This window comes from Acartia tonsa, chromosome 2 (assembly GCF_053477335.1).
Source record: "Acartia tonsa isolate MP-2025a chromosome 2, ASM5347733v1, whole genome shotgun sequence".
NCBI classification, from domain to species: domain Eukaryota; kingdom Metazoa; phylum Arthropoda; class Copepoda; order Calanoida; family Acartiidae; genus Acartia; species Acartia tonsa.
The window spans coordinates 37,053,162-37,069,926 of NC_137261.1; the positions used below are offsets into that span (position 1 = coordinate 37,053,162).

The following is a 16,765-nucleotide window of genomic DNA, read 5'->3' on the forward strand; positions in this document are numbered from 1 at the left end:
TAAATTCAGCCAAATTGACGCATAAAGTTATAGATGACCATCTATTGTAGAGTTAATTTACGTACGTTTTTATTTAACCTTAAAAACGTGTTGGAAAACTGTATGGCTTTAAGGTCCAACCATCTAAGGTCCATTTCATTTTTTTACCCCTCCTCCAAATTTCAATACGGACTGACGTATGCCCAATCCATTTCCTGTTTATAGAAAGTCTACGCTTAATATTTAAGCAGGTAGTGTTAGTATAGAGGATAAGAGAGAAAATCACCTGTAGATTACCCCCCCCCCCTCCTTTTATTTTATGTGTGTGTACGCATATCTATCATGCACTGCCTGAGAGAGAGCGAAAGAAAGAGGAAGAGAGAGAGAAAAAAAGAGAGAATGAGAGGAGGAGTGGGGGATGAAAGACCAAAATGTGAGTTGCTCAGTTTATGTCAAACCTTTGCAGTGTGCACAACAAATCATTGCGATTTTTGATACATATTACATTGTGGATTATAATTTCGTTATTTTATGATATAAACACAAAGAAAAACATGTGAAAACTTATAGAAATAAAATCGTTGCTTTTAAAGCAATAGTTAATTATGTGATTTTTTATACAAAATATAAAAAAAAATTTGTATAAAATAGTGATAAAAATCTGTAGAGATGCGACTACCGCGACCCCCACCATCTGTCGAGTAAGTTTTTTATTTACACATTTTCTTATTATTATTAATTCAATTTATTACATTTCTAACGGCAAAGCTTTCACTATTGTAGGGTCTGTACGTCAAATGCAATTATTCTTTATAATATATTCAATTAAAAAAATATATTTGACTCGTAAAAAGTTTTATTGTCTTTTAATATTAAAAAATGAATAAAACGACAGTATTGAAATGAATAGAATAAATAATTTGCTTATTTTTAACTTGTTTAAATTTTAATTTTATATATATGCCATATACTAATATTTTCTAAGTTATAACTTTAATTCATAAAGTTGATTTTTATTACAATTCTAATATGGGTTTTCTTTATAGACGTTTTGCTATATATCTCATTCGCTAAGATTTTGTAATATCTTTAATTATTATCCATTTTTGCATTGAAGTTACTCTATAATTACAAAGATCCGTCTGTCTATTTCAGTAAGACATAATGATTTTGTTGTCGTCATACTACGTATGAATGCTTTAATACTTTATTTATATTTAAAGGTGTTTTTAAAAAGATTTAATAACCTATGTTAGTTCTTGACTTTAATTCATTATACAAAACTAATGATGTAATATCAATAAAGTAAATTATATTTTTAGTGGCGTTAAATTAAATAATTTTTAATTTTGTTACGCAGATTTTAAAACCTATAACTTAAAATTAAATTTTATTTATAATTTTAAAGATAAGATCTCAACAATTTAGGAATCTTTTTATATGAATATTTTGATCTAACTCTCTAAACATTTTGTGCTGTTGATATATAAACAAAAAAATGTATAATAATGTCATTATAATACTTTGATTTATATAGTAGCTAGATATTAGGCTTTTAATGTTGGTCAAAATGTCAACGTAAATACGTTTTGCCATTTTTAATGGAGTACTTGTCAATATATCTAACGACAATGCTTAACATAAGTAGAAACCCAAATGTAATGTAAAACCAACAAAGCTGGCTACGCCCTGATTAAACAGTAATAGTTAAAACAGGCTATGTAAAAGCGCACAGAAAAGCCAAAAAAAATCCAATAGGATAACATTATGTTAATAACAAACAAGGGTACCATAGATGCTTGTAGTAAAATTAAACAAGACCTAACCATATTGGAAAAGTGTTAACATATAAACATATTCTTTGATAATACTTTGTACATCACACTAGCAGCTGTGCCCCTAGCATTCAGAGGAAGGTCAGTAAAACAGCCCAAAACTATCAAAATACGATATAAAAAGGGCCTAAAACCATCCCTGTGACCTCTGTGAAGATTTTCTATTATGAAGAACTCTGACATTTATAATTTAATTATACTCAACTCAAACCTTATTTATTATTTCTTTAATTTCTTATTTTAATTGGACAAGAAGAATGAAATTATGTTGGTTGTATATTTTAAATTTGGATGTGGTAATATGAAACTATAACACCCTTACAATCTTGATGAAATCAAAGTTTTACAACTGCCAGCTATTTTAGGGTACAGGATAGTAAATTTGGCGGCTAATAAGCGGCTTTTTTTCTAAACTTATTAGCCTTACAATTTCGGTGGGCAGGAGGGGGGAAGTATCCTCCCAAAAAAAAACACTTCTTGGGAAAAAAAAGAAGCTTCCATAAATAAAAAAGTGAAGCAATTTGCTAGATCTTTTTGTACAGACAGAACGAAAGATATCCTGTGACTTTTGAAAAAAATAACATGATTAGTAAGTTGCTGTAAGTTCACGGTTGGACCCTCAGATGTCAAAACTTTATTTTAGTGTTTGGCCAAAATGACTTAGCAATTGTATCTGTAAGTACGTCTAATAACACCCTTTCCTATTTTTAAAATCCTAGAAAATTTTTTTTGCAAGAAAATTGCATAAATTCGCAACCTTTTTTAGAACCACTACATAACTCGAGTTTTAAAACTTTTTATATAAAATCCTTTTTACAAAAAATATCAATAATTACTTAAAATAAAACCTGAAAGAAAAAAAATCTCATTACACATGTTAATTTGCATGTTTTAGGTCTTTTTTTGAGAAAAGTATAACTTCCACATTTTTGACAATAATATATTTTTTTAACATTTCAAAGTAAAATATAATAAAACTTAAACGATTTTTCTTGAATTATCAGTTGAAAATTTCATCAAACATGCAATTTAAGTGATGAAAATTTAATAAAATAATTTTTTGAATGTTTAGAATTACTAATTTTCTACATTTAAAACAAAATGTTAACAAAATTTAAAAACATTTTAACATATAACTTCAAAAATCAATAACATTTTATAAAAAGATGTTTCAAAAAATAAATCATTAAAAGGTTGTAAAATGCATTTGAAATTACTTAAAATTAAAACGAGAACATCTTTTTACACTGTATTCTATGTAATAGAGTTTAAAAGACATGATTAGTAAATGAAATATTTCCTAAACTCATTAAGCCTTTTTGTGACTATATTAAAAATAATTTATTTTCTTTTATATTGTTTTTTTTATTCAAATATTTGACAAAATTTTCCCTACGTCAATAAAATAAAGTCAGTTTTTTACTGTTTCCAGGTTTTTCTTTATAATTATAACAATTAAATATAATATAAATCTTCATTATCTTTTATTTGAATTATCATACACATTAAAATGTAAAGTATAAGCTAGAATAGCACTTTTTTCAACGAATATTTTAATGACATTATATCAAAATAATTCCTCTTAAATATCACACAACATATGATTGGGAAGTATAGCCATTTCTTGGAGGTATAATATTTACAAAAATACCATTAATTCTGTTTTTATCAGAAGTTTAAAAAATTTAACAATTATAAAACAATGGTTGGCTGTCTAGATATTGAGTACACTAAGACTACGGCTCTGTTCTATTGAAATAACGTTGCAAAAAGAGGGGTTCTGAAAGTAATCTACCCAATTTTTTTAAAGAACCAACAAGTACTGTCAGTATCTTTTTTCTTGTAATCTAGCAGACAATCAAATCATAACACAATTTTCATGATAAAATATTCAGGTTTCTACTTCACATTTTAAAAAATATACTGATCAATAAAATGTTCAAAATTTTACTTTGTACTAATTGAAAAAATATGTTGTAATTCTTATTTTAAAGTTACATTTTTATCCCTGACAAAATCATAGACGACTTTTAAAGGCATCTTATCTGAACTTTTTGAAGAAAAACTTAAAAACGTTAATTAAGTATGAAAACTATTTTCTTCGATTTTTCTGAAGTTATTATCGCATTCTATGGGTTTTTTATTATCATTTACTTATATCGAAAGTGCCAAACATTGTACCCTAACTTATTCATTTAATAAAAAACCAACCGTGAGTTGTAAATCAAATCATGGATCTTATTGCATAATACAGTAGAAAATGAATTTATGAAAATCGTTAATTATGATAAACAAAATTTACCTCTTCTTTAAATTGAAATTATTGGTTGAAAAGTTTTGAACACTGCTACTTTGAATCAACCAATCAGTATTTAATAGAAGTGTGAAAGAACGTTCTTATAAAACTTTGGTACTATAATTATAAAAGTGCAATGTCCCCATCCTCCCTGGATTAAAGATATGTCATCTATATGTGTATCAATGTTTCTCTGTGTGTATCCGTATCATTCCACATAGCCCCTCCCAAACTGGGAGGGATAGGTCTTTTGATAATAAAAACAAATAAGATTTAATGTTAGAAGAGTCAACTGGACTACGTAAATTTAAAGAATTTTAAAAAGCTTTCTATGTTTTCAAGGCTTAGGCAACGAAAATGAAATCCAATGACTTTTCCTTCCCTAATTTTAACATTTTTTTAATATAAAAAATTTATAATTATTACATAAGAATGTGTCTATTTATTCTTATATGTATTAAAGAATAGTGTGTATTGTAATCAGTTAAATAATCCTTGATTTTATTAAAGTGTTTTATTTTATTTAGGCAAATTATTTTTATTAAGTTGAAATATCTGTAGCTGTATTATGGTACACAATAAGTTTAGTAGATTTTTTATTCAGTATACACATCCCTGTCCCGTATATATATCTTATTTCTTATCTTTATCATAGCATGCAAACATTTACATGGCACATTTACGTTTCATTCTAGAAAATATTCCTTGCTTTTTTCTCGGATGTCTTTTAAAACTGGACAGCTGAAACATAGTTAAAATAGAGAAAACGTATTTAGGTTGCAACAGAATATCTTTAAAAGATTTAAATTCTTATTATCAAATGAAATCGTTATGTTAGAGTATAGATTTAAAAAGTATGTTTTACTGTTAATAATGTTAAAAAAATTTGCTTTACTGTTGTTAAAAGAATTTGTTTGTCATGCCCTAGCCTATTCATTTATTTATTTTTATTTCTGATATAAGTATTCTACATAATAGAAAAAAAACGATCACAAATTTTCTAGGGAGTTTAATACATACTAAACAAATCCTTTTGTAGATTAAAATTATTAGTGGAAAAGTTTGTACCAACCAAAAAATATTGTTAAAGATAATTATCCTTGGTTTATTGGTGATATCTTTTGTCGATCTGTTCTTCTAATGTTTAAAGAACTTTTTCATTAATGTAAATGTAAATTTTCCATCCTTCTATCATATATGATATGTGTAACTGTTTCTAATCTGTTTTTTTAAACAAGTTTTCCAAAATAAAAAACAAAAACAAAGCAAATTTGCATAATTATCATTTATATTGATTAGAATTAGGGCATTATCAAGGCTTGGTTAAACTTTCTGACAATATCTTCTCTGTTTTTGTGGAACATTATATCCCCCCACCCCCAATTTATGTTATGCTATGATGTGTTCAGGAAACAGAATAATAGTTCTCTGCAGAATTTCAATATACAAAGTTGGCCATATATTAATGTCATACATCATAAATCTCCTTAGTAAAACCCAAACTAAAGGGTTTCTATTTTTTAATTATTTGTACGTCTTTTTTACATACTTTTAAAATAATTTATGCATGCATACATTGGCTATGGCACAAATAAATAGAATGTTGAAGGAACGTACTAAAACAACCAAGTAGGATATTGTTGTTTTTTAAACACTCAAAAAATTCCATAATTCATAACACTGAATTCTTTATCTTTTTAATTCCATTTTTGGTCTAAATCTTTGCTAAACATAATTAGATTTTTTGGAAGATTTTTATCTTTCATCATAGTTTGATTTCAATTATATCAAATAATATTTAGATATCTTTTAAGAATTGAAAGTTTAAATTCTTACGACATCCATTTATCATTTCTACCTTTAAATCCGTTATTGTTAATTTGGTTTTAGAAATAATGTGGGAGTCTTTTAACTGATATTGGCCTGAATCTAAAGACAATTAGTCACACATGGTTACAACACAATCACAGGCCAAACAGCTGTTCACATTTTAAAGTGATTTTATTTAATTACCGTCTTTGGAATCCGTTTCAGATGTCTACGTCTGGGGCGTTAAAATAACTTATGGATTAGAAATGATCTTTAAATATAAGGATAACAGTATGAAAATAGCGTATTTAAAATATAGAAACAATATTTTCAAAATAATTACAAATACATAATGTTTGTAATGCATAAAAATCAAGAATTTATTTCTAAAGAAGGTGTATCAACTATTTTTTTTATAGCTAGCCGGTTCTTTTAGTAAGTAGTAGATGTAAAATTTTTCATAGAATTCAGATATGCAATCGGTTTTTTTGTAGACCTCTTATTTTCTAAGTAATTTAAGTTTAAAAAAAAAAAAATTAAGTCGATTTTAAGGTACTAAAATGCAACAAAAAAAAGAAAGAAAATGGTCATTATGAACAAAAATAGTAAGATCTTTAATTTGACACCTTACTTTTTCAATTCTGTCAGGTAATTATTGAAAAAATCGATTTTTTTTAACCCACGAGAATAAAAACTTTGAACTTAATTTTATTATTTCACAAATAAAAAAATATGGGTTCATATATACCTTCAGAATCAGAAAAATATTACGAATCCATTGTAAGCAAAATTGAAAAAAAAAGTTTACAATATAGTATATAAACTACAATAAAAGGAATTATATGAAAATATCATATTATATTGTACAGGCAACGTCTTAATTCTTCAATTGAGTATAAAAATGGGAAGGGGGTAAAGAGGGGGTAAAAAAGGAAAGACAATAGTGTTGTCTGAACAAAAAAAATAATTGGCCATTTCTTTAATTTTTTAATTTTTAAATTTTTTTCAATTTTGCTTACAATGGATTCGTAATATTTTTCTGATTCTGAAGGTATATATGAACCCATGTTTTTTATGTCTGTTTGAGAAAATATTTAGGTCTAAAGTTTTTATTATACCGAGGTTAAAAAAATAGATTTTTTCAATAATTACTCAACAGAATTTTAAAAGTAAGGTGTCAAATTAAAGATCTTACTATTTTTGTTCTTACTGGCCATTTTCTTCTTTTATTTTGTTGCGTTTTAGTACCTTAAAACCGACTTAATTATTTTTTTAAAAAACTTAAATTACTTAAAAAATAAGAGGTCTACAAAAAAACCGATTGCATATCTGAATTCTATGAAAAATTTTACATCTACTACTTACTAAAAGAACCGGCTAGCTATAAAAAAAAAAGTTGATACAACTTCTTTGCTGAAAACTACATAAAAACGCAATATATTTGGCGAGAAGGGGTTGTTAAGATGCACATTTGTTATAAAATTTTCTGATTACATTGGCAGGCATAACCAAAAAAAAACTGTATAATATGTGTAAAATAATATTTTGCATAAAATGTGTTTTAAATCCACATTTAGGAGAAAATGCACCTAGTTTAGCATACGTCCGAGACTCACAGCCGCTAATTATACTAAAGCATCCTGGCCATAATTTACTAACTATGCTTGTGCAAATTTTATTAGCAAACTTTTTCTTCTTTTATAATGTGACAATGTAATGTAATTATTTTTAGAAACAAGGATTACATCATCCATAAGCATTGAAGCCTTTAAATGCAAAAATAAGACGATAAACCAATCAGATGGAAGGGATATATAGTTATATAATTAGTATCTTAACAGAAAATTAATCTAAAACACAGCATGAAAGAAAGACAGATATGTAAAACCCAATATCTTAGTTTTGAAATAAATAAAAAATTATTTTGCTCTTTCGTGGATCACAAAAGTTGCCTTTAAAAAGACGCAAAAATGTAGTTGACGATCCCTGTAAACATATATTAATGTTTGTTGGTTAGTTGCAGACAAACAAAATTTCCCTTAACTTTCAGGGACAGAGAAAGAAAATCTTTAAAAATATTGATATAAACTCTATTAGATAATGGTGTTAATATTATTTATTATTATAATAGCATTTTCTTTTTATGGTAGATATTGGTTTCAAGAAGTGAAGCATAGTAATAGGAATATTGTATGCATTAAAAAAAAATGAGAATATTAAGTTACCACATCAAATTGTTGATATAAATCATTCAAGTTATATGTCAAGATTAAAACAATGCTCCAACAGGACTAATGAATCTTCAGAAAACATATCCCCTCTGTATAACTTTCTACTTGCCCTGCTATGCTATTTTTATATCCGTATTAGGTTTTGGAATATTCCTTAATTCAGGCATAAAAAAATATTAAGTGCCTATGCATTATTATCTCTTATTTTGGCTAGGAAAAAAGACACACAATTCATCTTTAGCATTGAATTAAAATGAAAAGTAAAAAACAATAATCTAGCACATAGTTATACCTATCTCATCATAGATGTATATATCGAAGAAAGACATGTTTGTCCACCAAAAAATCTGATGCAGCATGACTACGGCTTGAGGTTTAAAATTCTAACTTATTATTAGGGTGGAGACAGAGTTAAAAATCAATTAACTGCCATTGTACTAGCCTCACTGATTTAGAAGATTTGTACTTCCCAGGGGCGTCCAAGCTTTTTATTTGGGGGTGCGTAAAATTTTTTAAGGGGGGGGGGTAATTTGCTTTTGGGGGGGGCAAATTTTTTTTACCCCCCCAAAATTTTTACCCCGGGGGTAAAATTTGCTTGGGGAGGGGGGTAATTACCCACCGTGAAATCTGTTGGCAGGGGTAAATTTTGTTTCCCCCCCCAAAAAAAAAATTTAACCCCGGGTAAAATTTTTTGGGGGGGGTAATTTGATAATGTATTAATATTTAGTAGTAAAAATGCGCGCGAAGCGCGCCAAAATTTTTTATGTTATGGATTTTTTATTTGGGGGGGGGGGTATTTTCCTCCCTAAAATTGTTTGGGGGGGTAAATACCCCCTCCTAAATGGTTGGGGGTGCCTACGGCACCCCCAAGGTAGGGGTAAAATGAAAAATATTTTTTGGGGGGGTTTAATCACCCCTTTACCCCCCACCTTGGACGTCTATGGTACTTCCTATTTTAGAATTCTACCTATGTAGAAAAAGGCCACAAAAAATTTATCATTTTATCTTTAATTTATATCTTTATTTTTACCCCAAAAGTTGTTTGTATAAAAAGCTAAAATTATTAGTATTTTGACATAAAATAAATAGTATGGTAGGAGATAAAGCTCTAACAGCCAAAGGTGAAATTTGACAAATTCTACAATGCGTTTGATTTTGACGTCTTATTTAAACTTAAATGGTCAAATTTCTTAACCCCCCTCTAGGATATAAAAAAACCCTAGGTGGCTTGACATTTTAATGTATTTGATGTTGTTTTAAGGAATTTCTATGTCTTGATTTGTTTAATCCCATGGAGGGATAAGAATTACAAAATACTTTTGTAGATATTTTCACCTTTTCTTTCAAATAGATAAAAATTTTAAACAGTTGGAAATATTAATTTTTCATTTTTTTGTTATTTTAATTGTATGATGCGATTGATAATAATATTCTCTTTCTTGTTTTAGGTAAGTTAAACAAAAAAAATCTATTTCAGTTTTATTTTCTTCTAATTTTTGCAAATTATGTAAAAAATGTTGTATAATGATATTACATTAGAATATCAGGCTAGCTGAGTAAAAACATTTGCTATGTCTAGTGTTTACACAGCGTAAAAAAATCCAGGAACCAGCCGTAAAGAAGTTAATCTATTTCACACTGACAAAACTGTTTAAGACCTTCTTTGAAAACAGTTTTTATTTTATTTTAAATGTTACATCAGATATTACACTCATACAATTTTTGCTTAGACTTCGAAATAATATCTTTTAATATTAAAGGTACAATGTTTGCTTATCAGTCAAATTTGTTGAGCATCGCTTTTACGGGTGTTGTCATTCTTGTTATTTCTCTATTTTGAGAATTATTGAGTGATACTATATTTGTCTATTTTGAGGAACATAGTTATTGAATAATGCTTATATTTTGAGGAACTTATTATTAGAAGTTATTGAAAGATGCTTAGTATTTATATGTATTTGTATATTTTGAGGAACTCAGTTATTGAGTTCTGTGACTGTAAATAACTAAACCTTGATCTATGCATGATCTTTGGACATGGGTTTCATTCAGAAAATAAAAAACAGCAGCTTTTTTATCACGGTAATGAATAAAATACATTTGGAGTAGATAAACAGATTAATAAGTTTTTACAACGATATTTTTCAAATAAATAACAATTTTTAGTATACTCAATTTTCACTTTAAATAAAAAACAAGGATGACAACATCCATAAGTAGCGAAGCACAAAAAATCGTAGATGGGAATACGTACAGGTAGATTTAAAAGGTTTTTACTAAAATCAAGAATAGATTTATTGGATAAAATAAATATGAAACCTTGTTTTATTTTGTATGATGACGATGGTCAAAGTAAATTATATTAAATATGCTCATAACAATGGGAAAAATTATTTTGATACTGATATCCTATAAAAGTTTGAAAATTGGATCAAAATAAACAAAGATATTGGGAAATATGTAAAACATATAAAAATAGCCAAAAACCTGATAAAAGGCAGTCTGGCCGCTATGGTTGTTTTCTTAAAACGACAAAAATTCAATTTTTAAATCCTTAAAAACTTTAAAAATTTGGAAAATCGGACCATATACACTGAAGATATGGAAAAAAGTGTTAAATATATTTATAAATAGCCTAAAACCTGCCAAAAAGGCAGTCTGGCTGTCATGGTTATTTCCTTTAAAGACGGGAAATTTAATTTTGATATCTACAACTGAAAAAATTTTGAAAATCGGACTATAAACACTAAAGATATGGAGAAAAATGTTAAAAATATTTAAAAAAAAAAAAACAGCCTAAAACCTGCTGAAAAGGCAGTCTGGCCGTCATGGTTGTCATCTTTAAAAGACGGGAAATTTAATTTTGATATCTATAACTGAAAAAATTTTGAAAATCGGACCATACACTGAAGATATGGAGAAAAATGTGAAAAATATAAAAATAGCCTAAAACCTGCTAAAAAGGCCGTCTGACCTTCATGATTGTTTCTTTAAACGACAGGAAATTTAATTTTGATAGCTGTAACTGAAAAAATTTTGAAAATCGGACCATAAACACTGAAGATATGGAGAAAAATGTGAAAAATATAAAAATAGCCTAAAACCTGCTAAAAATTGGTCCGGCCGCAAATGATGTTTTATAGTCAATTGTGCTCCTTAATAATGGGAATGTTGTCAAAAAATTTCAGCATTCTATCTTTTATAGGAGCTGAGTAAATCCCATTTCCCCCATAGCGTTACGGACTGACTGACGGACTGACGGACTGACGGACGGACAAAGTGAATTATAGAGTAGCTTCGCTACTAAAAACTATATTGAGAAATAGAATGCATCTCAAGCATGTATATTGTAATATTAACACATATTTATATAATTTTATTGTTTCATTGCCTGGGATGGCTTTTGTATAAGCTGAAAATACTAATATTAGTTTGTAAGTTAGATTGTTTAATATTCACGTTAATCTTTAATCATTGGCATTTTATATATAATCGAAGGTAGATTAAAACAAGTCTAACATTAAAACTTTCAATTCGTTAATTTTGAAAACAGAGGAGTAAAAAAATTATTAACTGTTTGAAATTAGCAAATATTTGTTCTCTTAATAAATTTGTTGCATAGAACCCACTCCTAGATTAACTAGGAAATAAAGTATGCTCTAGATTTTTACGAGTCTTTGTGGGTTTTAACCAATTGCATTATTTTTTTCATTGTGTTAAGGACGTGTTATCAGAAAAACAAACAGTGAAATAGGGAAGAAAATTATCAATTATCTAAATATCTTGTTAAAGTATTGTTAGAGGGATATTTTCTCTAAAAAATAATTTGCCTACCGTAATGATTCATTTCGCACCAAATAGTTATGAACAAGAAAAATAGTGTTTAGATATTTTAAATTTGGATTTGAAAAAGATGAAATATTCTGCTTAAATATATAATCCTGTTCTGGTAAAAATTTAGTTTTTGTATTGCTTTTTCTTATTTATGTAATTATCTTTTCTCTCTCTCTCTCTCTCTCTCTCTCTCTCTCTCTCTCTCTCTCTCTCTCTCTCTCTCTCTCTCTCTCTCTCTCTCTCTCTCTCTCTCTCTCTCTCTCTCTCTCTCTCTCTCTCTCTCTCTCTCTCTCTCTCTCTCTCTCTCTCTCTCTCTCTCTCTATGTTTCATTCAACTCTCTCCCTTGCTTTGTTCATTACGCCTTTTTTCCTTCTCTCCCTATTGGTCTCTCACTCTCTCTCTCTCTCTGATTCTTTCATTTTTTATTGCAAAGATTTCCGTGTTTGCTTAACAGTCTTGGTTTCCTTTCATCTCTGACAGAGAGAACTTTTCTAAAATAAAAAGTTTTTGCGTCCGCTAGTTGTGTGGAACTTTTGTGTCCTTAACTCTATCATATCTTAAGACTTAAGTATTTATTTATACCTACTGCTTTAATGTAGCACCTAGGTAGTATTGTTGTTAGAAGTAATGGGCAATGCCTTGGCCGTTAATATGCGTATTTACAACTTTCAGAAAACGGTTATACAATTAACCATTTTTATTAGACTTATTGGTATCTATATGATCATTTATTTTTATCTGTGTGCCCTGTTGTATTTCTTTTTTAACAGAATAATTATCCCTGTCCCTAATGTAAGATAATAAAGGGGGAAAGTTACTTCAATAATGGGGTGGAGAGACAAATCATTATAAAATTTCACCATGAAGCTATAGTTTGCTCATGAACACAGGGATAGATCAATAGAAAACAAATGATTTCTACTCCTTCAAGAAATTCTTTCACTGTCTATATTAGCTTTTCACTCTTAGATGATTTTATCTATAATACAAAGTAGAACGATGTCTGTCTGTCTGTCCGTCCGTCCGTCCCTTAAGATCTCGGTAACCACTGAACCGATCGGATTCTACTCTTCAGGGAATATACCTACTGGTCCTGTGGTGGATTTAGGCTATTTTCTTGGGGGGTGGGACACCCCCAACCCCCCAAAAAACAAACAAAATCCCTCCCCCCCCATTTTTTTTTATTTTTATTTTTTTTGTAGGGGATTTCCTTGGTCCTTTTACGTATTTCGCCCAATTTTTTTTATCACCTCTTGAGGCAAAGCCCCTAGAGGCTAGGGGCGAAGCCGCTAGTTTAATATAGAGTAGTAAATCCTTCCATCCCTGGGTTGTTTGATTGTTGGTGTAATGGGCAGATAAGCCTCATAATTTTGAATCGCTTTTTATTTGCTTCCAAACAAATAATTTTAAAAAATTGTACTTTAGTATTTCCTTTTTTTCAATTTAGAGTAAAATAAAATACACCTTTCTGTTGTTATAGGATTTTTTTGAACCATGTGAATGATTATTCTTGTAGATTTTAATTAAAAGATGACACATAAAACTAGTCATAGACTAAGTGTAACACAGTAGTAGCAAGTGTCTTTCTATGCATTATTCGTTATTACACTCACAAACACACACACTCACAAACATACAAACACACACACAATTTACACACAATTGGACACTAATTCAGACACATTAACTGCATATACCATGATACATAGGTACTTACATAAATGTGTAACAATTATGGTTCCTCTAGTTATAACTTTCACCTATTTGTTGTTGCACCTCCGAGCTATGGTGTTAGTTACTTGCTTTTCATTTGCACTAGCGCCATATACTTTAAATTGTGATAAACAAAAGAATCACCTTTGTGGATTAAGTCATTGGTGGGAAAGTTTTGAACACTGGGGTTTTTACAACTTTCTCAAGTTTTAGTGAGAGTCCCCAAAGTTCTACGCCAACGGAAGCGAATTTGTTGATATGCATAATTTACAGTCAAAAGTTCCTTCCCACCCTGTAAAATCTTATCCATAAATACATTTTGATAAAAAAAATTAAAAATGCTTCAGCACAATGGTAAAAATGTAATGCACTATTATGCCATGCTGACTTTTCTTCTAACAATGGATTCATTATTCTAGATGGCCTATGAGATACAATATTTCGTTCTACATTTAAAGGAATAATATTTTTTGTACATAATAATTTCTCCAGTTTTATCCTAAGAAATACAACCATTTTTTATAATTGACTTTTGATCTGGGTTCCGTACTATTTTTCACCAATAATGCGGTAAATTGTTCCTACGTTATATTCCTAATAGTCCAATTATGAAATTAATCATCTAGATCTTCTACATACATATTTATTCCTAAGACAATTGTTGTCAAAATATTCCAGTTCAAAATCATTTTAAAAACTATCAATAAATTTCTAGCCTAAATACATCATTGAAACCTATTTCGTTAGGCTGATCAACAAAGAAAAAAAATATCAAGGGGCGTTTTGTCGTATTTTTACAGTAGCTTTTGATAGGTTATTTTAGGCTTAGGTTAAGTAAGGGTAGGTGAATACCCCTCAGGGTTAGAGCCCCCCGCAGGGGCTAGAAATAGGATAAAAGCTACTGTAAATATACGACGCAACGGCCCTTAAGAGGCGTTGTCACGAAAGGGACTGAATAATAGCCCGAATAAAAAAAGACATAACTTGAACAAGCATATTATTATATTATAACGGTCAAAACTTTCTTCTTTCTGTTAAAATAAATTGTTTATTCCAAGCAAGTTATTATAATTATTGACAGATATACAGTATATTTGTCAATTTAGAGGGATTAATATATAGAAAAAGAATTATTCATTGGGTTAGTGTTACTATTGTTGTCATAATGGAGTTACAAGTTTATTTACATCTTCTTCAAGTAATTAGTACTTTGATCAATGAACCAGTGCATCGAAAGCATAAATTTTGATTTGCCTCAATACGTCTGGTTTAGCCGCTCTTTTTGCAATAATGAACTGTATGGATGCTGGAATAGACAAATCAAAAAATATTTGGTTTATTTTTTACTTAACCCTAAATGATCCTTGTTTATACTGTTGCTAAATTGATGATATTTTGTATTTAAATTTGAAATTCATGACTAGTATGATCAATTAATTATTTCAAAAATAGATGTAATGTTGCCATGAGTAGACTTTAGGATTGGTAAGCCCTTACTGCTTTAAACTAAACTATGGCTGACAAGTTTGCCTATCGTTTTCCCTGACCGAAAAACACTTGAAGTATTTTGTTTGCAATAATGCCTATTAAATATTCTCCTATCTCTTTCAGCCAGATTCAAACTCCATAAAAGTTCATCGCTACTTGGTGACTCAAACTTTAAAATTTCCAAGGTTTTAAAACTTAAAAAAAAAACAAGAATTATTTTGTCATATTGCAGGAAGCTTAGCGATGATAATTTGATAAATACAAATATATTCTTCGTGTTAGCAAACAATATCAAGCTGTTATATAATTGCTTCAGTTTTGAAATTAATTTTATTGAAGTAAATGTCAGTTCATTTTTTTCAATTAAGTGTAAGGATGTGTCCTGGATAAGTTAAATCTTATTTTTTTAAAATTTCTTTATGTAAAAATATTTCCTAATAACACAGTGGTATTTGAAAAGAAAAATTAGAAAAAATCTTTTAATTGTGAAATTTGTAGTAAGAATAAATGAGCAATTGAAATGCGATGATTTTGTGCAAATTTTGATGATTTTTCCACATCTTGTGGTTTTTAAAGATTTTGTAATACCACAGAAAGTGGAGGCGATAAAAAACGGAGAATAGAAAAGTTTTCTGAAAATAAAAATTTGTACTAGGAAAAAAGAGCCAAAAAATTGCATTACATTTTTGTGCTTATATCAACATTATATCAAATTTTAGGCATTAATTTCCATTTTAGATGTTTGGAAAATTACCTCTGATGTCAAATATTCCGTTTATCTATTTTTTCCCCAATACTTAAAATGGGGGATGGGGTAAGGTCTCACTTTTAAGTTTAGGTTTTATCTATGATATTATTCATAATTTTTTCAGATATCTTATTCTTTTCCCTATGTAAAGATGTGCAAATGATTTTCCTTTTAGAACTCCATGCGCTGTTTAAAAGTTTAGTAAACACTTTTGGTTAGCTGCTTTATCCAGATTTATTGTTAGAAAATTATTGAGATAAAAGAAGCTGCTTTAATAAACCCTTAGAATTGAATATAGATAAAACCCTTTTTTTCTGAGTGTGGTTGGCTGTGGTTTATTGAAAAAAAGACAACTTTGACAGGACTGTTCAAAAATGTTCAAAGTATGGCTGGGTATTTTCTAGTTCCTTCGGTTTTGGATTGTTTAAAAGTTTTTGATAGCTAAGTGGTCTATATTTTAATTTTGAAGTTTTTAAATAAAAAGAAATTTGATTCATGTTTTACCTTATGGTGACTTTTGCTTTCGTCAGGGATTGTTTAAAAATTTAGCCACTGGCTTAAGCTAAGTAGGTTTGCCACTGAAATGCTAGTTAGTTGTTGTAGATGTTTTTAAAAATTGTAGAGCTTTAAAGTCTGTAGGTAGCTTAATCTAGCTTAAAGCTCCATTTCTTATTATACAGGCAAGGCTTTTTATTCATCATCCCACATAAATTGGTTAGATCATAACAAGAAAATTTAAATATTCTTGGACGAACATGAGTTTCTTTTTAGCATTTTCATGTTTACAAAAGTGTGGCTCTTCTACAAGAATGGCATTTAAAACAACGCAGT

The 16,765-nt window shown here is 28.8% G+C and overlaps 1 protein-coding gene across 1 annotated transcript in view; it reads left to right on the forward strand.

The window, feature by feature from the left end:
• The first annotated feature begins 423 nt into the window (after positions 1–423).
• The window catches only part of LOC145311727 (uncharacterized), a 141,649-nt gene continuing 125,307 nt past the window's right edge, over positions 424–16,765 (forward strand). Inside the window, exon 1 of the mRNA XM_080150695.1 lies at positions 424–680. Within this exon, the coding sequence (XP_080006821.1) occupies positions 649–680 (32 nt within the window). The 5' untranslated portion in view covers positions 424–648. The remainder of the gene's footprint in view (positions 681–16,765) is intronic.